General features: G+C 42.7%; 3 protein-coding genes across 9 annotated transcripts; 1 reads left to right on the top strand and 2 right to left on the bottom strand.

The window, feature by feature from the left end:
- The first annotated feature begins 584 nt into the window (after nt 1-584).
- LOC124471889 (solute carrier family 2, facilitated glucose transporter member 11-like) lies at nt 585-5546 on the top strand. Its single transcript, XM_047026552.1, has 13 exons — nt 585-1622; nt 1893-1982; nt 2100-2198; nt 2687-2847; nt 3041-3165; nt 3325-3454; nt 3591-3739; nt 3885-4072; nt 4197-4307; nt 4470-4571; nt 4655-4730; nt 4852-4979; nt 5123-5546. The coding sequence occupies exons 2-13, from the start codon at nt 1959-1961 to the stop codon at nt 5315-5317; spliced, it is 1488 nt and encodes a 495-aa protein (XP_046882508.1). The 5' UTR covers nt 585-1622; nt 1893-1958; the 3' UTR covers nt 5318-5546.
- A 102-nt stretch (nt 5547-5648) lies between these two features.
- patz1 (POZ/BTB and AT hook containing zinc finger 1) lies at nt 5649-13748 on the bottom strand. Of its 3 annotated transcripts, XM_047025453.1 has the most exons (6): nt 12341-13748; nt 12142-12205; nt 11246-11417; nt 10502-10660; nt 8841-9053; nt 5649-8160 (listed from the first exon to the last, which is right to left on the bottom strand). In XM_047025453.1, exons 1-6 carry the CDS (start codon nt 13561-13563, stop codon nt 7682-7684), a joined length of 2310 nt encoding a protein of 769 aa, XP_046881409.1. In that variant the 5' UTR covers nt 13564-13748; the 3' UTR covers nt 5649-7681. The 3 variants fall into 3 exon arrangements, with proteins under 3 accessions (XP_046881409.1, XP_046881410.1, XP_046881411.1); XM_047025454.1 differs by lacking the exon at nt 8841-9053; XM_047025455.1 differs by lacking the exons at nt 8841-9053; nt 10502-10660 and having other exon boundaries at nt 12341-13747.
- A 652-nt stretch (nt 13749-14400) lies between these two features.
- Nucleotides 14401-24182, bottom strand: eif4enif1 (eukaryotic translation initiation factor 4E nuclear import factor 1). 5 transcript variants are annotated; one of them, XM_047025720.1, is made up of 19 exons: nt 23874-24182; nt 22899-23076; nt 22737-22810; nt 22500-22627; nt 22099-22373; nt 21757-21958; nt 21453-21616; nt 20789-20927; nt 20266-20439; nt 19850-20124; nt 19060-19140; nt 17778-17967; nt 17376-17464; nt 17040-17176; nt 16766-16844; nt 16534-16654; nt 15907-16239; nt 15627-15800; nt 14401-15440 (listed from the first exon to the last, which is right to left on the bottom strand). In XM_047025720.1, exons 2-19 carry the CDS (start codon nt 23019-23021, stop codon nt 15247-15249), a joined length of 2952 nt encoding a protein of 983 aa, XP_046881676.1. In that variant the 5' UTR covers nt 23022-23076; nt 23874-24182; the 3' UTR covers nt 14401-15246. The 5 variants fall into 5 exon arrangements, with proteins under 5 accessions (XP_046881676.1, XP_046881680.1, XP_046881678.1 ...); XM_047025724.1 differs by having other exon boundaries at nt 19895-20124; XM_047025722.1 differs by having other exon boundaries at nt 21453-21613.
- Between the last annotated feature and the right edge of the window lie 66 nt (nt 24183-24248).

Below are 24248 nucleotides of genomic sequence, written 5' to 3'. Positions count from 1 at the left end.
GGCAAACCCAAACCATAACATATTGTTTTTCAAGTCTATATTGTCATGAGATCATACTGCTGATTATGTAAAAAAAACAGAATAAAGGCGTAAATATTGCACTAACATGCAATTCATACAAATTAACTTGACAAAAGATTGAGTCATCCAAAGTTAATGTAGCTAGCTACATGCTATGGTAGCCTTCGGCAGTTCTGTTAGCTCAACAGCCTGCTAAACATTCAATCCATCGCCGTCCAAAATATATGCTCCCTCTATGGACGGCACTCTGAACAGCATCGCCGTCCATATGGACGGCTATGATGCCGTCCAAAATATCTGCTCCCTCTATGGACGGCACGAGGGACGTCCCTGCTAATCCATCGCCGTCCAAAATATCTGCTCCCTCTATGGACGGCACTCTGAACAGCATCGCCGTCCATATGGACGGCTATGACGCCGTCCAAAATATATGCTCCCTCTATGGACGGCACTCTGAACAGCATCGCCGTCCGTCCATCCATGCAAAGATCAGCAGCCATCGCCGTCAGTCTATGGACGTCCATATGGACGTCCAAAACGCAAAAAAAGATTTAGCTGCCTCTCGTCCGGTTCCAAGTGAACCATATGGTTCGGTTCGCTTTAGGTGTGAACGTGATCGTTTACTATTATTTATTATTTAGTGATATACTTATGGGTCATTATTGCACAGTGGACCAATATGTCGGTTGAAAGTACAAAAAATATATAACGTAGGCAGCAATGAAACTGCATGATGTTCTATGGAAAGTGGTAGCTCGTCGGACGAAAGAAAATAATTCCAATGCTGGTTCGATATAATATGACCTGGATATAATACTGGGTAAAAGACCGACGAGCAACCCAAAATACGTGCTCGTGCAACAACAAATCATAACAATTAAAGATATTCCAATAGCAATACGCTGCTCCATTGTTGTTCGTGACAAGGAAGTGATTTTCCCTCGCACATTTTCTGTGCAATAGATTAACCATCTGTACGACAGCGTGTTATTGTTTTTTACAAACGTCATAGTTTTTTTTTTTACAAACGTCATTGTTTTTTACAAACGTTGTATCACTTCAAATAGCACCGTGTGAACACTAACCGGACCTATTGAAAAATGCAACCAAGTAGCAACTTATCCACTAATTCGGACCAAGAAAACGGACTAATAGGTGTGAAAGCACCCTTATATTAATCGCCCCCTTCTCAATAAATACAGGACATACAGGAACATGCAAAAAAGGGAAAAATAAATGATCTACATGTCAAATTTGTACTACCTTGTGCTTTTTGATTAACCTGACTCACCAGATGGTTTGTCACACATATCCATTTGGGATGTCGTTATTGGAAACGGCCGGTACAAAATACATGACAGGTGATTGGATTGATCTGTCTATCAACTTCAACCACAACCACAGCTGCCAGTAGTTCTTTAAACTATGTTGATTGGTCCAAACCTCTGTGGTTAGGCCACAAATGGAGAAGGTTGGAGGATGATGGATGGAGGTTGGAGGATAATGGATGAAGGTTGGCCAGATAGATTCTCAGGTGGTTGTAATCTCGCAAATCCAGCTGTCTCGCAAGCTTACTATTGGATGCACCAAGAAAACAATGGGTAAGTCATTCTTGTTCAGACAAGAAACCCCTATCACCCTCCCACAAGCTAAACTATGGGAAATAATTTACAAGCGATGGACATGATGCTGTCATTGCAGGTAATAACCAGATAAGATCCAGTTTGGCCCAGGTTCCATCCCGTTGTCTGTACATATTGTTAACTTATTCTGCACTAATGGCTTAAATGACCAACCCAGGCTAACTGATGTTTGGCCATGGGTGGAGATATAATGGCCCTTTATGTTGTGTGTATCCTCCTCATCCAAAGTAACAGGTGGGTCCACAGCACGCGTGTTCTCCAGTGCCAGTCAGCAGCCAGGGAGACACTGCAAACATGAACGACACTCTGAAAGAATTGGTAAGAAGGACACATCATGACCATCGTCAACACTCTCACTCGTGTCAGGGTTCATTTAAAAACTCAATGTGTCGTGACTTTTGAAAAACAGTTGATGTGTTCTTTCCATTTCTATAGGTGCAGTATTGGAGGCTTTACCTGTTAATGTTAGTCTTGGGAATTGGGGGATCATTTCAGTATGGGATCCAAGTTTCCATCATGGCATCCCCGGCACAGGTTAGTTGATGGCATGAGGTTATGCAAGTATGTCTCAGTGAGTGTATACTGAAATTGTCTTTCAAAACAGAGACACCTACTTTTTAGATTAATAATGAAATATATGAACATACTGAAAGCAACAACTGAAATATTGCAATTTTGTGACGAATTTGGATTTTGACAATACCTTTGTGAAATGAAAATGAAACGCATGCTGGTCAACCAACAACATGTGGTTTTGGTTGGAAAGTTAATTAATAGAATGCCATAAATCCCCTTTCTTGGTAAGAGAATATTCTCAGTTCTCCAAATATTACTGATTCATTTCCTTTTAACTCATGACTTACCAGTAGAGTCCTACTGGCTTGTGATTAATGTAGCCTACCTGAATGTGATTCTGTGAAAACCCTGGTAGGAGTGACATAATAATAAACAAATAGAAATAAAAGTATGTTTTAACGGTACATCTTAGTATGCTAAAGAAAGGCATTTCTCTCCGTCTGCAGCATATCCAAGGTTTTGTGAACCAAACATGGCTGGGACGGTATGGGGTTCCAGTGGAGGATTCCACCAACATGCTCATCTGGTCCTTCATTGTGTCTGTGTTCAGCTTGGGTGGATGGCTCGGAGCTATCCACAGTGGCAGCCTTCCCGCTGTCCATGGCAGGTGCAGTGAGATACAAACACACAAATATTACACCCCCAACCCACAGTAATACATAATAATACACACACGCGGTTACACGTGTTTATACATGCTTTCACACACACACACACACACACACACACACACACACACACACACATATATAAAGTCTATAATCATCTCAGCAGTGTATGATGTCAATTTTATTTTGTAGGAAGAAAGCCCTGTTATTTAACAATGTGGTGGGCATTGTAGCAGCTATTGTTATGGTCTTCAGTCCCATGGCCAAGTCTTTTGAGATGATCCTGCTGGGCAGATTTCTCTACGGATATAATGCTGGTGAGTGTTAGGTTTTTGTGTGTAAATGTATGCATATATGTGTTTGTTTCAACTGGTTTGTGCGTGGTTCTAACATTTACAGGATCAACCTCCCGTGTTTGTCATCAGGTTCTTTGTTTGTGAAAGCTTATGTCTCTGTCTGTCTTTCTCTTAACTTAGGCCTTGGTCTGAGTGTAAACTTGATGTATTTGGGCGAGAGCTCTCCCAAGAAAATGAGAGGATTCATGAGCCTCACTTGCTCCATTTTCATTGGACTAGGGAAGATTATAGGCCAAATTTTAGGCATCAGGTCAGTATGTCAGAATTATCAAAAGGTTAAACTAGGTATGATTACTTAATGAATGATTGACTAATTACCATTTTGCTAAGTTGATATTGACAGCAGCAATGTTGTTCCCAACTCCTCCTCTTCATCATTTTTGCAGGGAGTTGTTAGGGAGAGATGACACGTGGCCATTTCTGCTTGGCCTTTGTGGCCTGCCTGCTGTCCTTCAACTCCTGGCCCTGCCTTACTTTCCTGAAGCTCCTCGATACCTCTATATTGACAAAGGTGACACTGAGGGCTGCAAAAGAGGTATGTGAACAAGGCCTTTTATTGCAAAAATGTATCTAGCTCTGTGTACGTTATATTTTATATGTGTGTGTGTGTGTCTGTGTATATGTACAGTATCAGTTAAAAGGTGTCCAAACTTTTGACTGGTACTGTATGTGTGTTTAAGCTTTACAGTGGTTATGGCAAGAGGATGACCTGAAGCTTGAGTTAGATGACATGGATAAGGAAAGAGAGAACTCCCAGGGTCAGAAGACTAAAACAGTGCTGGACGTGCTGCGATCCCGCTGTGTAAGATGGCAGACGCTGGCTCTTATTTTTCCTTGTGCTGGCGTTCAGTTCTGTGGAATTAATGCTGTGAGTCAACTTTTTCCACCGTTAATATAAAGTTTCCACTGAAGTAATAATGTACCCGTCTTAATTCCTTCGTCGTTAGTAAACAAATGTCCTCCCTCTTCTCTCTTGTCTTCCTGTCTATTAGCTGTATTTCTATTGTTTTGACATTTTCCATGAAGCTGGAGTCGCAGAGGATAAAATGCAGTACCTGTCCATTGGCATTGGGGCAACAGAGCTCATTGCCGTCAGTTTCTGTGTGAGTACTGCAACAGGACACACATTAGGACAGAAATAAAACTGGTGGGAATCATACATTGAGGCATGAGACATTCATGTGAACTGTCCCACCTGTAAATAAAAAGCCTAAATACTGCACTGTAGATCTGCCCTGTTGTGAGAGAGGAATGTTGTGTCTCAGTCCCTGTTGATAGACCGTGCTGGCAGGAAGAATCTGATGGGTTATGGGTACCTGTTGATGGGGGCCATCATGTCTGTGCTGATTGCCATACTGTATTTCAAGGTATGCTGTACCTCTTTAATTTTCATATGCTGGCTGTTCATTAAACAGAAATGAGAAGAAATACAGTTTTGTTTTCTCCTCAGGATCTATATTTCTGGATGCCGTATATAAACATCACTCTTATCTTCGCAGTCATCTGTGTGTATGGACTTGGGCCTTGTAAGTTTCATGGACATACCAGAATCCACATAGGCTTGTATTCACTGGATTAGAGTGGATAGTTCATACGTGTAGTGCTTGTGTGGTCCATGCACTTTGTCATGTAACTCTTGCTTTTTAGGTGGAGTGGCAATGGCTCTTCCGGCTGACCTCTTTCTGCAGGCCTGGCGTCCCTCCGCTTATGTGATCAGCGGCACTGTCAACTGGCTGGGCCTGTTCCTCATCGGCATGTTCTTCCCCTACATAGTGGTGAGAATCAGCCATATACTCAACATATGGTTAGCTGTGATAGCTCATTTGTTTTATGTTTTTCTTCCTACATTTGTTGACTAAACATTAGATCCATAGCTCACTGTCACACAGCTAATTTTGTTATTTTTTGGCTCACACAGGATGGTATGGGAGAGTTCTGCTTCCTGATCTTTGTGGTCTACTGCATTTTCAGTGCAGCATTCATGCTATATTTCATCCCAGAAACCACTAACAAAACTGTGATGGAGATTATGGAAGACTTTAACAAACTGAACTACAAAAACAGGAAATCTGACACGGAAAAGGCTAACTTTGGTTTTGTAACAAAATTCTGAAAATGTGTATCATTTAAAACTCTGAAAGCCCACATCACACACCGTTTAATTTCTAATTTAAATAACTTTATCATTGAGTTGCTTGTCCTTAACTGATCTTATAACTGAATTTAAAAAGGAAGTCAGCATGGTTTACTATCATCATAAACAACCAAAAACACTGTTTCCACTTTTGTTGAAACTTGAAAGTTTTGAGCATTATTGGAAATAAACAAAAGTACTAAATATGACTGTCATTTGTTATTGTGTCCACAGTTTGAAGGTGGATTTCACTTATATCCACAGAACAATATAACCACAAATAGTATAACAGAAAAATAACAGAACTGAATAAGAGTTTCAAATAAATGTTTATTTCATCGCTCACCTCTGTAGCAATAGGAGACAACAGACTCAAAAACTGAGTACAAAAACAAACATCTATAGAAAAGTATGCTTATATTGAAATATTTCCAAAGATTTTATAACAAAACATGTAACTCACATGTTTAAAGAACAATCTTGCAGAATACATTGATAAAATACCGAGTTAACATACTGTACATCTTGTGTGTGCATGTTTTTATACAAAAGTGTCAATGCAAGTCACTCCGTGTATGATTTACCTTTTAAAAAAGAGGTCCTTTTTAATCCACTGCTGTGCACTATCAGTATTTGGAAGGCACTTTGCAACAGACCAAAATAACATGATAAAACAGTAAGAGTATCTACAAAATCACACACAAAACACATCCCATACACCGAGTACCAACATGGGTGAGAAACAACACCACCAGACAGCCAGTATATATAAACAGTGAGCCATTCCATTGTGCCACAACTACCGACTGTAGCAAAAGAGCATATTTTTTTACGTCTCTCACTCATCCAATAAATAACATAAAATAAGTCTGGGGCTGACTTGTATTCCATCCACAGTGAGAATGCAAGTGCATCACTATTATGGAGGAGCTCAAAGTAGGGTACTAATGGCCTAGGCAGACTGATTGGTCAAGCCACGAGTTATGCTACAGGTAGAGTAAGGACTACCAGAGCAAGGTGACAGTGTTTATAATGAACAGTGATACTACTGTCACCATCCAGTGGACAACATTCCATCCCAAATCAAACCCACATTATTATACTAGAACAGAGTATATAACACTGTTCACTGGGTGTGCAGTGTGGTTACTTTCAAATAAGCAAAATCTACATCCAACTACATAATGGACAAGGAAAAAACATTAACCTATGTACAGGCTCCCTATTTGATCATATGCATGTATAGTGTATGCAATATACACTTGTTACAATCACAACAATAGAACTATAAATAAAAAAAGGAATGTACGGTGCTTAATCAATCAACTGAATTTGATGTTATAAGACAATAAAAGCATATCAGAGAGAATAAAACGCAGACAGAATTAGCACGCTCGCTTACACTTGTTATACTGCCAGTTAGGCCTCCCGATTCTAACATAACTTAGAAAAATTTGCTATATCAGCAGACTACATCAACATTTCAATAAACAATTAAAAAAAAGTTGCACAAAGCAAACAGGGCAATGAATAAGTTAATAAAATATACTCTACATTTCTCAATTTCAATAGTCAAACCTGAATTTGGTCCCTGTTTATAATGCAGAATTGATTTCACATTACGTGACCAACAAACAAACTTATCTTAGAATTCCAGAGCTAAACATTCTCAAATCGTTTGAGGCAATGGGCATAATCCTGACCCTTTTCTTTGTGTGTGTGTGTGTGTGTGTGTGTGTGTGTGTGTGTGTGTAGGGGGTTGCGTGTGTGTGTGGGGGGGCTGAATTGGCTTTGCTGCAGTGTAGTTAGGGATTCATCTCAAGCCTCTAGCAGTCAGGTGCTATGAAGTGAAGATGGGGCCACAGCTGCAAGATTTGATATGATTGTTTTAAATACGTTTTTTCAAAAGCTTGGTAGCAAAGGATTATTGGTAAGTCTTATTGTCTGCTAATTAACTAGTCTCTTTAGTTGACAATGCTTCTAACAACATCCTTATTTGTCAAGAAGATAACAGGGTTTTTTGGTAATGAATTGAAAGGGCTTGATTATACATTACAGAGAGTAAAGTCATTAAACTGAGCAAAGCAAATATGGGTATAACTTGGTAGATAAATCAATGATGTGTTAATGTAAAGAAAATGTATTTACAATTTTGCTCCAAAATGGTAAACATCAACAAATTATAGCCCATAATACAGAGACACAAAATATTATGAATATCTGAACAGCAGAGTAGTCTTCCAAGAAAGTCTAGTTAAGCTGAGATGCTGAATGCCAGGTGACTGATCAAATCTAGCCCTCATCTGGAGAAAGGCAGTTTGGACAGACTCATCAGCACTAGAGTCACTTTTCCCCATGGCCAATCCCACTATGGCCTGCTTCAGAGTCCACCAGCGAGGAGGCAAAAGCAGACTGTACTATCTGAAAGCCAAAAGACTCCAACAGGGACATGTTCTGTTGAGGGGAAAAGGGTGAGCTTAGGGAGGGGGCAAGATCCCCTAACCCTGACGCTGTACTGCTATGGCCTTTCGGAGCCTTGTGCACCCTGTGTTGGTGCTTGTTGAGGTAGGACTTGGTACGGAAAGCCTGGCCACAGTCGCTGCAAGGGAATTTTTTCTCTAAATCTGTCTTGACTTTGGTGCTCCCTGGTGATGCCAAAGCACCAGCAGAGGCTCCGTTGCACGCTAGAGGCGTCATCCCCTGTTCCTCACCGTCAGGCTTGTGTGGAGACTTGAGCTCATCCCCGTTCGACAGCTCCCCAAAAGAAGGGTCTGACTCTTCAGATTCCTGATGGGGACACTTCCCAACATTCTCCTGCCCGTCTGAGGAAAACACATGGAGGGGTGGGGGTGTGTGGAGAGCAGGAGGAAGAGAGACCAAGAGGAGGCGGCCATGAAAAGAGAGAAAGAAAAATGAGGGTAGGGCATAAAAACAGGGAAGAGGGAAAACTCGAATTAGTAATTACACACAATTCAACATATAGCTCCTCCCTCAGTAGAAGTACTCCAGTTGGCCACCACCTGCAACAATATAAACTGAAATTATTGTGCAAAGTTAAGTGTTCCATGTTGAAAAGAAAAGTGATGCATCCAGAGAAATCTCCAAAAGATTGGTCCCAGAACTCCTTTATCTGTGAGGGATGGAAATAGTTAATTCCTTTCAATATAGCTCTACAAGGACAATAACAAAACATCTTATTTCTTACACCATAAATATATCAAAATGACCTGAAACCAGATTACACACGCCTTTTGGTCTCTTAAAGGAATAAGTAGCTTAAATCTTAAGACACAGAGACAAGCCACTAAATTACAGCCAACTTTTAGCAACAACATGCTCTCATAGTATGTTGATTCCAGTCACTTCCTTGCCCATGCACTCATAGTGGCTGGATACTTCTTGCCCAAATCTTTCCAGCAGCATGGCTACTATCGTGCTCAACCAATCAATAGAGTGTTTCAGCGCTCAGCTCCCACCCGCCCTCCTGCTGGCCCATACTGACCTGCAAGAGGCCCGTGGAAAGGGAAGCCAGGCGCCCCGCCAGAGCGACACTCCCAGAAATATGGCGCACCCCCTGATTTTCCCAAGAGCAGCTCAGGCTGCAGGCTCAAGGTAGGGGGGCAGGGCTGGGAGAGAACTGGGGGTCCAGAAAACCCACGAAAGCGACCTTCTGCCTCAGGGAAGGTGACCAGCAGCCGGCGAGTAGTGCATAGGTCTACACAAACACCCGCCCCCGAGACAGATGTGGAGGACAGAAATAACAAAGGCCACAGAAACTATACAGTCAACAGTTGTTGTTACCATGACATCAGATCTGAGCTACACCATTTACTGTCAGTGGGAAGACCCAAGCTACGCAGGTTTGCAGTATTTCTCTTAAAATGGAAACTGACTAAATAACCATAAGGAAAAAAAAACTCAGTGAATGAAACTTTTTCCTCTATTACTTGCCAAGCCAGCAGATGCCTTTTGGGAGGTAAACTATATAGTGCTTGGGTTGCTAATTGAATTGTTTTCATTATTATTTGCAATTCGTCTGTGATGAGTTAATCCTAATAGTGCCTTTTAAGACACCAACCAGTTTATTGGGCACTTATTTTGTTTATCACACTTCTTTGCAACCCCAACATTGTGCATGTTTCCAGAACGCCCTTCTCCATTTCAAACTGTATTGCATTTTAAAGTGATGCTCAGCTCAATCTGAAGTGCTGCATCAATGCACTTCTTAGACTGATTCACAAAAAGGTAGACAATACAAGGTAAATGAGCCTACTAGCCAGAGGTTGCTGGTTTTTATGGCAATAATATACATGAAAAAAGCTCCATTGAATCCAGGTTGTTGTGTACATTCAATTGATACACAGCTGTTCATGCAACAGAGCGTACCAGTGGCCACCATGTGAGAAACATAACAGGAAGCAGCAGACAGCATTCACCATGTTGTCATGCCAAACAACTACTATGGCAAAACAGATCCAACACAAAAAAAAGATCCCAAAACAATGCAAGTATGCTAAAACACATTTATCTAAGTTTTTTTTACTCAAGATAGCTAGATTTTTCCAAAGATATGGCAATATTTTGAAAATAATCTGCATCTAACAGCGACACTTAGGGTAAATCCAACCCAAGCTTTGTTTTGTCATTATTTAGGAAAAGAGATGGAGAAGTCAGATTAGAGGATGATATATAGGGATGATCAGGTCTTTTCTATTTCCTATTTCACAAAACAGCCCATGTATGTGGGCTGTTTTGTGAAATGGGAAAGTCAACGTAGCATCTTATCTTAACCATCATACACAATTCCTTCCAGACATGTTTCTCCTTCCCTTATTGGGCATGAATCACAGACGACACATGCATTGACATTTAAGTTGAGGTTGACACTACACCTGCTAGCCTCATCTAGAGACCACAAGTGCCGCTGTTTGGTGCTTTCTTTATGAAGAAGTCCTGTTAGCTCATGGAAAGACAGACAGCAGATGGATCCATCTAGATAAAGCGTAATGGTTACCGGACATGCAAAAGCATGTGAGAGTGTGCCTATTTTATGTATGCTTTAGGTGGAGCTTTGGAATGGCTATAGGGATGCAACACCTCCAGGCAGCAGATGATAAAAGGCAAGAAACACGAATGCTGAAGACAGGGTGGGCGGCTGCTTGCCTTCCACTGCGCACTGGCGTCCTGTGTGGTAAGGAGCGCCGTTGTGCATCGGCGGTTCCCCCCGCGGCTCAGGGAAGCTGTGTGCTGTGGCAGCGGGGAGGAGAGGTGAGCCATGGTGCGTTTTTACGTGCACCTTAAGGTAGGATGCTGTGGAGAAACCTGGGTCCAGGAAAAGAACACACAACAAAAGGCAATTGCAGACCTACACACCGCTGGATATGAACGCGAGAGCATTCTGCCTTCTGAATCCACAGATCGACCACAGATCAATGATACATAACCTACATAAACCTTTGTAGAGTTACCACGAGTTTTGGCAAATTTTCATGACTGAAATTTATGGTGTCTGGTTCAGGTCCTTGCATACCATTTCTCATATTTGGCCATATGTAGACATGTATTCTTGACGCAGCCCTTACCTGCAGTACTAGTTTGCCATTAAAAGGCAGGATAGGAAAGTTTTGCAAACCTAGCAATTTGTGTATTTTGGAGTAGGTGCAACAAAAACACTGTTCTGTATCAGTCTGAATTAAATAACAAGCTGGTAACTGTTTTCCAGGGATACTAAACGCAAAGAGACAAGAGACCGGTTGGTTCAACAGCCTCCTCACAGGTGTACTCTTGAGTCTTCAGGTAAAACAACTCTGCCTCAAATGTCTTATTTTCAACAAAAGTTTTAACAGACATTCGGTAGAGACAAGTCATGGCACTTAAATGAAGTGGCTGATGTAAATTAGGCTTTACCTTTGTTGCATATGCCACAGTAGTTGTGAGTTCCTTCACTGTGTTTCTTGAGGTGGTCGGTCATATATGCAGCTCGGAGGAATTTGCCACAAATCTGGCAGGGGATCTTGTCCTCATGGCATGCCAGGTGGGATCTCAGTCTGTCTCTCGTGGCAAAGGAGGCATTACAGATCTGGAGAGGGAAAAAAGGCGCAAGAAAAGGAGGATTTCATTGTTTTTTTGACATGCATTGCAAGACACACTGTACAAAGCACAGATCATTCAGACAATGGCCCATAAAAGCCTGGGTCTCTGTGGTGGATCTAAGGGGTGGCAGCTGCCACCCCAATAACATTTATTTTTATTTTTATGCATTTAGCAGACGCTTTTATCCAAAGCGACTTCCAAGAGAGAGCGTTACAAAAGTGCATAGGTCTCTGATCATAACAACAAGATAGCCCCAAACATGGCGGGTAGCCAAAACATGAAGCATACATTGTGAAAAAACAGTCCCAAAGGGAAGAACCATAAGAGCATGTTGTGAAACAAGTTACAATTAAACAACATGAACCTCAATCTTCCCATGGAAAAATATTATTTGTACATTACAGAACATTTCAATAACAAATATTAATGTTACCGTTTAATTTAAACTATGATATTCTAGCCTATTAATTTACCATAGGGAGTACTGTACCCCCCTACTCTGGGTTTGATTCGCCTTCAGGAGGCCACCCAACAACTTCCTTCTGCCACCCCATTGCCACCCCGAATGAAAATCTCTAGATCCGCCCCTGCTGGGTCTAGACATTCTAGCAATGTTTCAGACATGAACTGTCAATAGTTTAGACAGAGGCCTAATGCCAAAATTGCTACCCAAGAGATCACATTTCCAGAGAGAATCTTAATAGTCTTACCTGGCACTTGTGGGGTCTCTCTGTTGTGTGAACTTGTTTGATGTGTCCATTCAGATGGTCTGGCCTAAATATAGCAAAACAGAAACTATTACCATACTGACACAACCAAGAGAATTGCATGGATCTGGTTGTAAGGAACATTGAGGTTCCCGATAATTGATCATGTCCTTTATGGTATTCTATCCAAATATGTACTTACCTTGAAAATCCTTTTCCACAGCTTTGACACACGTAAGGTTTGCCAACGGAGCCATCGTGTGACCTCACATGGTATGACATTCTGTCCTTGCGTTTGAAACGAAGGCCGCATACATGACACGCGTATGGCTTTTCTCCGGAGTGAGAAAGCTTGTGTCGGTTCAGATGGTAAACGTCACGAAAAACTTTCCCACAAATGTCACAACCAACGTGACGTCTCGTCCTTTCACGTTTACGACTGTTATCTTCGATGCCGTGCATGGATATGCCATTTTCCAACAGACCTGGTTGTGATTGAGATATCAACATAGGGCCGTCTGCAGCGGGTAAGGTATCGCTGCTACTGTTTACACCACCGGTGGATGCTCCATGCTGTGCTTCGTGGTTTCTTAAGCGTGTCGCCTCTGTAAATGCTTTCCCACAAATTCTACAAAGAAATAACCCATTGTCTTTAGGGGTGCTGTGATTAAAATGTATAGGCTCCATGACTGTCCCTTTCTTTGGCCGCCCTCTACCTCGTTTTGATCCAGGCGAGACATCCTCTTGAAAATGATTCCCCGTCATCTCTGATGATGGAGACACTGGCAATCGACCGGCAGGGTGCATTGTTGACGAAGGGCTACTGACCAGAGACGTATCACTGTTTCCATCCAAGTTGTGCGTTTGTCCAATGTTGGAAAACATTGAGCCATTTGATAACATTTCAGTACCATTTGGCATTTCCTGTTGAGTCGCTTGGAAGCCCAAATCCGGGGCTCCTGAAGGGAACAAGCTGGAGTCCCCTCCTCGTGAAGGTGGAAGAAGAATTTGTACATTAGACTGTTTTATTACCTCCTGACATATCTCGATGACTGATCGCATTAACAGAAACTTGGCTGCTGTCATCAACTCGGGGAAGCATTCCAGGCGTACCACAATCTTCGAAGAGTAAGCAAAGTCTAGAATGTCTTTAAAAACTTTAGGGCTTATGGTATGCATTTCAAGCTCCTTTGCCTCGCTGTCGCCCTCTGTTTGACAGCTAAAGACCGATTCGAAGTACTCACTACACGCGGCCAGTACCGCCTTGTGGGCAGGAAAGCTCTCTTCACCGACGCGCAAGATCACATCGCAAAACCTGCCTCCATCTTTCCTCTGAATGTTGAGGTTGTGTAGCATCTCCGCGCTATGCTTGCTCACCTGGTAGGTGTAGGAAGAATTCCAAGACTGTTCCACTATTTTCTCCATGCCGAATTCATTCAATAGTTATGATGTTTGCAACAAGGGGTGGAGAAAGGAACGAATGTTTTGAACTCTTTTGGGGTAAATTAAATATAAAATTTACCAACGAAAGCCACCCCTCCTTTCTCCTTAGCATCTAAAATGTTAGCAGCAGCAGGAAAAAATGGCAGCCCCCCAGCTTCCTGTGAACTTTGACCTTATATTCTGCGGGGGAGGGGGGGTCTCTTTCCAGAAACATGTCAACGTCACTTTCTTTCTCATGTATATTGTATTAAAAACGTGTCAATTATCCTTGACAGCTCTCGATCCCGTAGAACGTTTATACACAAAAATATAGTATAAAATTCCCCTTCCTGTTCTGCCGTTGTCGCCCCCCCCCCCCCCCCTCAGAACAACCCCCTCCCCCAATAACAGACGCACAAGCTTTCCTGTATGGTCAAACAGAACACGACACACGAGCGCGCATGTTGAAATCGAAATGGATACTCTTCGTGGTACATAGTTTAATAGCTTATACACAACACTTGTGCCCCTGTGAAATGTGCCCCTGTGAAATGTACTTTTAATACAAATAAAAAGGTCCGAATAAAAATGATTCGAACGTCGTTCATATAATTAAAGGTTCAATCACGAGATAACCGTGAATTTGTGACACCGTGAATTAGCACCATTTTGCCAACCCGCGTCTCTGTACGATCGACCAAACCAAGTCGGTTGCTTTAAATCCCATAGCTCAAAACTACTTTGAACACCATACATTTTTTAAATTGCTTTATCAAAATACAGCAAAACTCACATCGTAATATCGCAAGGTTGGTACAAGCTTAAAATAATACAAAATGCTTTTGTGAATTCGTTTTATTGAACATTTTATTTATTAATTCTAATTGTGCTTTTATAACTTAATAGCACATTACCTTAAACGGAATCCCAAACACCCCCCCAAAAAAGAAAATCGTGATTTCAGCAGTGCTTCTCTTCCAGTGACGGGGCGAATGGGAGGGGAATACGAAAAAAAAAAAAAAAAGAAATACAAGAGAAAGGCACAACCAGCACTTGCTGTTCCCACTGGGGGCGTCCTGAAATGCTCAAACTAGTTACCGCTACAAACAGGGCCACTGACCATGCCTTAGAGGGGCATTTGATGGGAAACACTCTGGGAACCTCCACAATCAAACATGACTTGCAGTAGCCCTTTTCTCAGTGCAGTTCCAATCTGGGGCCGGGATGGGGGTTGGGTAACACCAGGATCAGATGGAAACACTACCCCATCTTGGAGGTTCCACTCAAGTCCCTGGCAGTTCTCCATTTAACTGCAGTACAACCTTTTCCATACCAAGAAAAAGAAATCATATCTATTATGTACAGGGAGAATACGTTTCTTTCCCATGGTCTGTACAATTAGGGCCTATACATTATTTACTTCATCTTTACTGCAAAAACTGAATACAAAAAGAATACTCAAAACAAATAAGCTGCAGAAAAGAACCCCATTACTCATTTTTCCCTTTCTTAAGTTTAGGCCTCTTTAAACACTACCAGTGACTTCAAGGTTTAAGACAAATAATTGACAGACATCTCAAATCTGTGCATTTTGACTTAGAAATGAAAGTTCACATTTGTCACTAATGGGGATGTGAAGATGGGAGACAAAGAAAAGTCCTGCTATTGCCAGCATCTTCTAAATGCTCACGGCCGGAACTCCAGTTCATCAACGCTTATAACTTTAGCAGGCATGGAGGGAAGGGGCTGCTCCAGTACATCCGAGCCAAACCACTTGGCCAGGCCGAGAGGGGGGCTGCCCTCGCGCCTCTGGGAGTGGTTCGTCCGATGGGGGCCATGGTTTTGAGACTGAGGGCCGTGGATTGTTGGATGATGCAGTGCTTGGATAAACAAAAATATGGGTTAGCTGGAACCATGACAATTCATGGATTGTGTCAAATTAAACAAGCCATTCTAAATGTTAACTGAACATTCTAATTAGGATAACTGGCAAGTTGCAATAAAGATGAGGTGACAATGTCCTATTTGTATTTTCATGGGTGTAATGATCTGAAAACACATCTTACTTGGTCTTTGTTGCTGTTGGAGTTGCTGCTGCATAACTGCTAGCTGCATGTGGGTGTTGGCTCTAGGAGGTAAGAGAGGGTGCCCTGTTGCACCAAGTGGGTAGAGGGGTTGTCCAAGCAAGGCAGGGGGTAAACTCTGAAGCTGTGCAAGGTCTACATGTTGTGGAAATATACCTGGTGCAAAAAAAACACAAATATTTAAATTAGCAAAGCCCACACATGTAATTTCATTTGAAAATCAATGACAATGCTGTGGATAAACTTCAGAAACGTCACCAACCTGCTTGTAGCAAAGCCGGGCCAAGCTGTTGGGGCTGGATTCCCTGGGCCAACATCCTTTGCACCACGCTGGGGTGAAGCTGGGGTGGAGGTGGCCGTACGATTGGAACATGGGATAGCAGCGGTACTGGGTAGATAGGTCTGGGATAGGGGGAGGATGTCCCAGGGGACACCAATGTGGGGGTGTGGTGTCCAGCAGAGCCGGGCTTTGGACGCTCTTGTTCCTTGGAGGGCCGAGTTTGGGAGGAGAGTGGGGTGGAGCAGGCTTTTACCCCACCAGTCTGAGGACCATTCCCATCCATCCCTTCCAGGAAAGAATTAGGGGAGCTGCCATCTGTAACGAGAGGAGAAAACCTGAAGAATCAATAAGCTGTAAACCTTCCACTGATGACATTGTTTTCCATCTAGGGGGCAAGTTACCCTTTGACCCAATGGTCAGACATTTCTTTAAATAAAATGGGATCATTCGTGTGGTGACTTAGGAAATTGCATGGAATCTGTCTGTAGAACATTTCCTTGTCCCCTGTCCATTTGGTCGCCTCGCTAGTGTCAAAATCTCAGAGTTTAGATTCTTACATAGGTCTCCATAAAGTGTAGAGTGCAGATTGGAGCAGCTGCCAGTAAATACCTTCTTGAGAGTTTCCAGCATCCTCCTTGCCCTCAGGACGACTTCCTGGCTCATCTCTACTTTTCTCTTTTGTCTCGTACATTTTCCGGATCACGGATGTGGGAGTAAAGGACGCAGACAGCTGTGCAACACACAAGCATTAACAGGATGTTTACATGCAAGCTTTGAGTAAACCAACCATGTCAAATGTTAAAACCGAACAGTGTTTTTTAAGGACAGCATTTACACGCACCACAGTGACAGCATTGCAAGGAGAGTTTCTGCCAGCAGGATGAGGGCCTGGGCCAGGGGACCGATTCATCTGTGGTTGTCTGTGGACCACAAACATAAATCATAGAACAACAGATCTGCATTCACACGCTTGCTGATACATGTTCACCAACAATAGCTAAATGTTTTTGCCATTTACTTCGCCAGATCCTTGCAAGAAGGAACAGCAATAATGGACAACCAAATCGGAAGTATACCAAATACAGGCCTCAAATGCCTTCTTAGTTTGTACAAACCTGTTGCGATAGGCCTTGTCCTGAAGCTGCTTGTTGTAGCCTGCCTGGAAAGAGTGATGTGCATGCAGAGCCAGGTCCTGCTGAAACACTAGGGCCTCCAGGTCAGCCTGATCTATCCCCATAGAAAGCACCCTCATCTAGACAACACAAACACGAGAACACAAGGAATAGAACCATGTTGAATGTAACACTGTAGTTCCTGAAGCAACTGTGTAATCAGCACTTCCACCATTTTAAAAGTCAAACTTGAAAAAAGGTAAGTGGATTTAAAATCCAATTTGGTGTTTGATAGCACCACAAATCTGTGGAACTGCTAATCTAACGTCAAGGTCTCACCTGCTGCTGTGGAGTAGGTCCAGGGCTCAGTGATCGATGCATGCCTGGGAACTGATCTGCCAACATAGGTGGTGGACCAACAGGAAACCCTGAAAACATAACAGCTTAGACCCTGGAGTACTTACACCCTTGAGTACCCTGGAGTACTTGCAAAGATAACAGCAATATATATCCCAAATTGGTCTTTGATATCTGGCATTTCAATTTTCTGATGTCAGAGCTGTGAGACAAATACAGTCCATCAAATAAAGTTTGATACACTTGCCAACCAATAGATGCCTAAACAAAACAGGCTGCCCAAGAAAACCTCTCTCCCCAAGACAGTATATGAATCCCAAGAACAAAATCAGTTCCAAACCTCCCAAGAACACACCGATCAGTTTATGGTACTTGTGCATTTACCTGCTGCAGGCTGCATGTGTCCACTAAAGTAGTCTGGTGATGGTGCCCTCTGTGGGAAGAGTGGGGGTGAGGGGCCCCTGTGCTGCAACAGGCCATGGGTAGAGGCTGGCAGGGCATCAGGGCTGGGCAGCAGGCTGCTCAGGAGGATGGGGGAGCCACTGTGTGGAGGACACTGGGCACCCAGGAGCTCCTATAAAAACATTTAGCTTACAAGGAGGTCCAGAAAGTAGTACCTCACCACTATTTTCAATGCACTTCAAAACAGGATCTACTCTTGCTTCTATAAAAATAGCCCCCTCAAAAGTCTCATCACTAACATAGCTTAAAACAGGCCATATACACACACAGCAAAAACCTAGCTACACACCTGGAATTAGGGCTGGGCGGTATATACCGTGCAACGGTAAAATTTGTCTACCGGGAGAGATTTGGCTATACCCTTTCAACCGCGGTATACTTTATACTATATTTTTGTATTACACGTGTCAATTAAATGTCGGGTTGTTGTATTGTATATAAGCCATCATATAAATCGCATTCTTGCGATATTTAGAATTGTAGTTGAACTTCTATTTGATTTACTATTTTCGTTTGACCTGAAGCACATTTGTGTTGGTCTGACGGAATTTTCGATGTGGAGTATTTTGTCTAAGCGGACCACATTCATGCCGATGCTGATTACTTATATATTTGATGTCCCATTCTGCAGGTAACCAATTCGATTTGTTGTTCAAGTTTTATGTCTCGCGCTGTAAAATTCTTGTTGTAAAATTACACTGGTGGCATTGCATTCTGGATCTAGGATGACTAGTGAAGGCTAACTACTTACTGAGAGTGAGGTCATGCCTGGAAATATCAAACTGAAACGTATCGACCGAGTTTTAACGAGGCACGCCGAAACCAAAGTTATATGGATAGTAAAAAAGTCAGACTGATCGCTTCGCTCATTTTGAAATTTTCGTCGGAGGGCATTACGGATCCGTATTGAGCTGTGAGTAGGTCACCACGCGGATGGCATGACTGCGCATCAGCCAATAGGAACGCTCGTACTTTTAACTTTTTTTATAGTCTAGTTTTTAACTCAAGTGTTGTTTCATGTGAGGCAGTTGTTTTTGTTTGTAATAAATAAATAATAGAGTGTGATGATGTACGGTATGGTTATTTTGTACCATTTCTTAATTGAATTTACAGAACAATTACTATACCGTGATATCTACCGTAACCGTGATATAAAATTACTCATACCAGGATAAAAGATTTTGACCATATCGCCCAACCCTACCTGGAATATGTTCTTCGGCTGTGGAGCAGGCACCTGGGCTTCAGGCAGTGGCATCAAGGTAGGGTCTGATGATTGCTGAAGCTATAGAAGGTGGAAAGGGGTTGGGGAAAGGTGCAAACAAGACAAGTTCCAGACAACTTCTCCAGTCCATGTCCCTGGGCATTTCAGTAGTGTCGTTGCAATTTCAAAGTATTAGATCAATTAAAAATGGATTCTGCTTCAACAAAGACGCAGGAAATCGTAAAGGACTTGGAATGACAAGCTGTCCAATCCAATAGCGACAGCCGAGCAACCAAACATTAAACAAGACTGCCCAATGACAGAAGACAGTATACAATATTTAATGTTCTGAGTGTAAGTTAATAGTTCAATATAAAATCAGATATTAATAAAAGCTACCCTACCCGGTGAAAAAAGACATTGACTTGCAGCCAGAACATTAGTGTGAAGTTTTGCATGTCATAAAATCCACACACAAGTTTTTGTAAAAGTTACTTATATACACACAAATTTATGCCCATCGTTTCTTTCAAACCTCCAGTACCATTAGTGTTTAACATTTGACAATGTTTGTTAGAAAAGTGCTTGCATGCAGCACACTGGTTTTGACCTTCAAAAGCCAAGCCCTACAAGTTCACGTCAGACTTGAACCAGCAGACATTGCATTTTAGTATGTTAGCCCATCCACAGTTACCTGAAGCAGCATGCTTAAAGCTGTTACACATCCAGCGTTACCTGAGGCAGCATGCTGGCAAAGCTTTAACATCCAGAGCCATGGTGGCACACTTACGTTGTTGGTGTTGACTTTGGGGTGGGTAGGCAAAGTTCCACTTGCCTTCATGCTGCTGACCAGCTTGTTGAAGGCTGACATGTCAGGGTCCCGTGGACGGCCGCGGGGCCCCACAGAGCTGCCTGTTAAAGCTTCTTCCAGATGCTCAGCCATGAAGGGTGTGCCATCCCCCCGCTGCTGATGGGGAGCCTTGCGAGCCTGTGGCTCAGAACTCACTTTCAGCCCCTTTAGCCCTCCCTCCACCTCCTCCAGAGAGAGCACCACACCTGAGTGAGCTGCAGACATGATACAGCCATTATTAAACCAAATACACAGACACTCAGCCTAAACTAAGCTTAAAGGTTTATTTTCTATTAATCCTCTGGAGAACTATATACTAATTAGCCAAAGACATGCATTGAACATAATTCACTCACTACTCTCTCGTAGTCGCGCCTTGTTGACAGAAAGGCTTGAGAGGAGAGGCTTCAGGTCTATCTTGGCCTTGTGAAGCAGCTCCAGGATATCAACCTTCTCCTTGCGCTCTGACTGGATGGGCGTGAAGTACGGCGCCGGTCCCTGGCTTGGGGAGGTACATCGGGGGTCGAAGCCTGAGGGATGTGAGGCATGATTCACTTTTTCACCAATCTCTTGGTTTACAAAAATTCTAGTAGACAGGCCAGGCTTATGAGTAGGGTTGCGTACAGAAACCCTGTGCTAATATGGCACCGGTACCAATATGACCGGTATGTACTGGACCAAATTGGAACACAGATTTTGGTGCCACTTAAATGCCTGAGCTATCGATTGAGATGTTTGCCCTCTGGTGCTCTGAAGCTGTCATTTTGTGGCTCTTTTTTGTATCGATGGCACCGGAACCGTTTAAGTATCAATTTGTCATCGGTATCGTAAAAACCCAAATGATACCCATCCATACTTGTGAGTTAGTTTGATCCTTACCTGCCAGTCTTTCCAGCTCTTCGTGTGGGGTGGAGCGTAGACTGCTGGAGCGGCTACCAGAGGGGCTCAGGTTACTAGAGAACCATCGGCTGAAGCGGCTGGCTGACACAGGGCCCTCCCCCAGAACATCTTCTATCATCTGCAAGAAACAGAGGGAGAGCTGTAAGAGCATGGGACATCCGTAAGGGCCGACTAAAGGGTGCAAGGACAAGAGCTGGGACTTACGTTTAGAGTTCTTTCCATCTGACAAGCAGTGTGCTCGAAGAAACTTTTTAAATGGATCCACTTAAGTTTGCCATTTATAGCTAAATGTATCTAAGATTTAGATTATGTCTAAACTGTCAAGGTTTTTGAAGTCATTTTGATACTCCCATTAGACTTGTTACTAGGTTCAAAAGTACGGTTAAATATTTTGATGGGCATAAATTTGCATTATTGAACTGCATTCTGACAAATAAATGCACAAACAAAAACACAAACCAAAGAGATATTCCTAGTGAAATCATGGAATAAACCCCATTGGTGATTGAGGAAGAGCCCAAGTGCAGCTAAAGAATCCATCTCCTTCACACCAGCAGTCACCCCATCGTGTGTTGAATTACAACACCTGACAATGACCAACAAGCCTGAAACACCAATCCTGCAGTGCTCCCCAGGTACTTACCGAAGCCAACCCTGGCATGGTCTTCTCCAGGTTGAAGAACTCATTGAAGTCAAAGTCTCCAGATGTTTGCTCTGGAAGAACTTCCGGGTGTGGGACCTCCTGATCTGCTGTGGAATCTCGGACCACATCTGGCTCCTCTGCTAAACCACCATTACATTCCACTGCTGTACACAGAAACACACACTTAGAAATGGACTGACAATGGTCTGCTGTCCAAGTGACACTGCATTTAAAAATAACTTGACAAAGCTGCTCTTTTAGTAAATACGGCAGGCCATTTCTGAGGGACACAGGTTTGACATGCCTTCTCTCACAGAGTCCGTTCGCTTCCTTGAACGCTTGGGTCTACGTTTATCTTCCTCCAGAATCTTGTCATCAAATCCAATGAGCTCAATGGTCTCTGATTGGCTGGTAGGACCTCCTGAGAACCATTCAGGCTCTTCTTCTGCATAGGAGTCATTCCTTCTTCTTTCACTGAAGACACGCTTGTCACCAAAGTCTCGCTGCTGAGGACAGGATAAGAAAGGAGCATTGGGGGAAAACTTGCAGGCAGTATTTGGCATGCAACACTTAAAGGCAAAGAGGATATTAGTAAAATTGCCTTCACTACAACATCACAGTAACTGTATCCATGTATAATACTAACCCGGAACCTCTTATCCTTAAAGTCCCTCTCTCGTTCTCTTTCTTTCTCCACACGACCTTCCCTCTCAAAGCCTCGTGCTGCCATGATGCGACCACTGCCAATGCGGCGAGCCCCTCCTAGTCTGAGACTCTCGTTCTCCTTGTTCTCCAATGGGCTGACAGGGCGGCGGGTGAGTGGAGCAGGAGCAGCAATGCCCTGACAGCCCCCTCCAAAGCTGCGGCGTTGGGGACTCAGCACAACATCTAGGTCATCCTCCTTTAGTCGCTCACGGGGATCTGAAAAATAGCACCGCAGGGGTTATTAAAAGTTTTCCATTAAGTTCTCAAGCCATGGGCAATTATTCAAATGATTAAGCAAATGACCGTTGAAGCGGATAGATACAATATGGAAAGATTGTTTACCTGCAATTCTACGTTTCAAAGGGACTCGATCTTCCACATATTCCTTTTTATAACCTTCTACTGGGGAGCTACACTCTGATGTTGGGTAGAGTGAGGCATGCCATTTCTCTGGGTCCCACACACCATCACTATAAACCCAAAAGTCAGTTAGACTGGAGAAAACTAAAACCATATTGATAATCTAGACTCAATACTTTTATATTTTATTTGTATTTGATAACAGCTATTTTATCTTACCTGTCATATTTTTCTGAAAGACACTCAGGCCTTTCATTAGAGAATGGGTATTCCTTTATTTCCAAAAGTTCCTCCTATGAAAAGAGAAAAAGAAAGTTAAATTAAATGCATCCAAAACTAATGCACCCTTACTAATCGCGAGTTGTGATTTTTTTTCATTACCTTTGAGTATCTGTAAGCTGATGATGCAGTTGGATCTTTCACTGGGTCTCTCACTGGCTCCTTTGCAAGCTCCATGACGGCTTCACCATTCTCCTTTTCTTCAACACACGCATCGTTTTCCATGACTTTCAGGGGGCAAATCCAATGCAAGACTTCAGTTCTTGAATTCTAGTCGTATCTGTTGAAGAAGAAAAAAACGTTTAAGACGATTAGAATCATAATCGTGTTGATTTACAGCCTAAGGCAGTGAAAAATAAACACTTAAAATATATGAATATAATTAATAATATTAACTTATAATTGAGCTTGATTTTCTTAACTTTATCTAACCAACCGAGTCCGATTGAGACTCGACGCCTAGGTCAGCATAGTAAATACAGGTGTTAAGTCGAGAGGACTATTCAACATGTTTAGAAGTGTGAAAACATTAGGCATACGAGATTGTTCAACGCAGTCGAAGTACTGTATGGCAACATACTACAGAATATGTTTGGTTAACCAACTCGTGTTCTTAAATACATACTCCCTTGACTCGTTTGTAGTAACCTAAATACGCGTTGACGTGAACAGGCTTAACGGTGTTAGCCTGGCATCAGAGTTAGGCTAGCTACTTGTGAATCCACCCATCTATCAAGCTAGCCAATTAGTTAATTAGCACGTGCTGCGTTTAATCACCAGCATGACTGGCTAATTGGCAATTTTGGGGTCTTACGACGGTGGCAGAAATGTGTCCTTGTTTAAATACCGTCGCTACCTGGCTAGCAAGCTAACAAACCACAATAATACAATGGAATAACCCGACATGAGCATACTAGCTAACTACAACCATACCATAATGTCGATGACGTTAGTCGACCAATTTAGTTAGCAAAACGTTACACCAATTAGCTAGCTAGATCAGGTAGTGATAGAAAATACTTAGATTCTGTTTATATGAGGAAAAGTCAACAATCCAAATGGTAAACATTCACTTACGATGCGACTGGCTAGCCAACGTTTTGAAACCGCCTGAGATGCTAGCTGGCCAGCTAACCTAGCTAGGCTAGCTAGCTGCCCCCCTTTTGGCTAGCTAGCTAGCCGAGTGAGTATAATGCTCCCCAGTAATAAAGTAGAGTAAAGTAAGAATTTCAGCAAAGGGCGTCGTCCTGGTTTTGCCACAAGAAAATGTGCAAATAATACACTGGTGTCCGAATGGGACTGAGAAACAAGAAGATGTAGCTATGGCTTCTTTCTATGTTTCGGTCGTAGGAGCAATTTTCCTCTGATCACCGCTTCAGAGACAGGGGCCTTGAAAGGATTATATAGTGCCCACTAGCGCCTTTGTACAATTGATGTCAGTGTTCGAAAATA

Source organism: Hypomesus transpacificus, chromosome 9, assembly GCF_021917145.1.
Source record: "Hypomesus transpacificus isolate Combined female chromosome 9, fHypTra1, whole genome shotgun sequence".
Classification (NCBI taxonomy): Eukaryota; Metazoa; Chordata; class Actinopteri; order Osmeriformes; family Osmeridae; genus Hypomesus; species Hypomesus transpacificus.
Note: the sequence above shows the minus strand (reverse complement) of the source record. Positions and strands in the feature narration are given on the sequence as shown.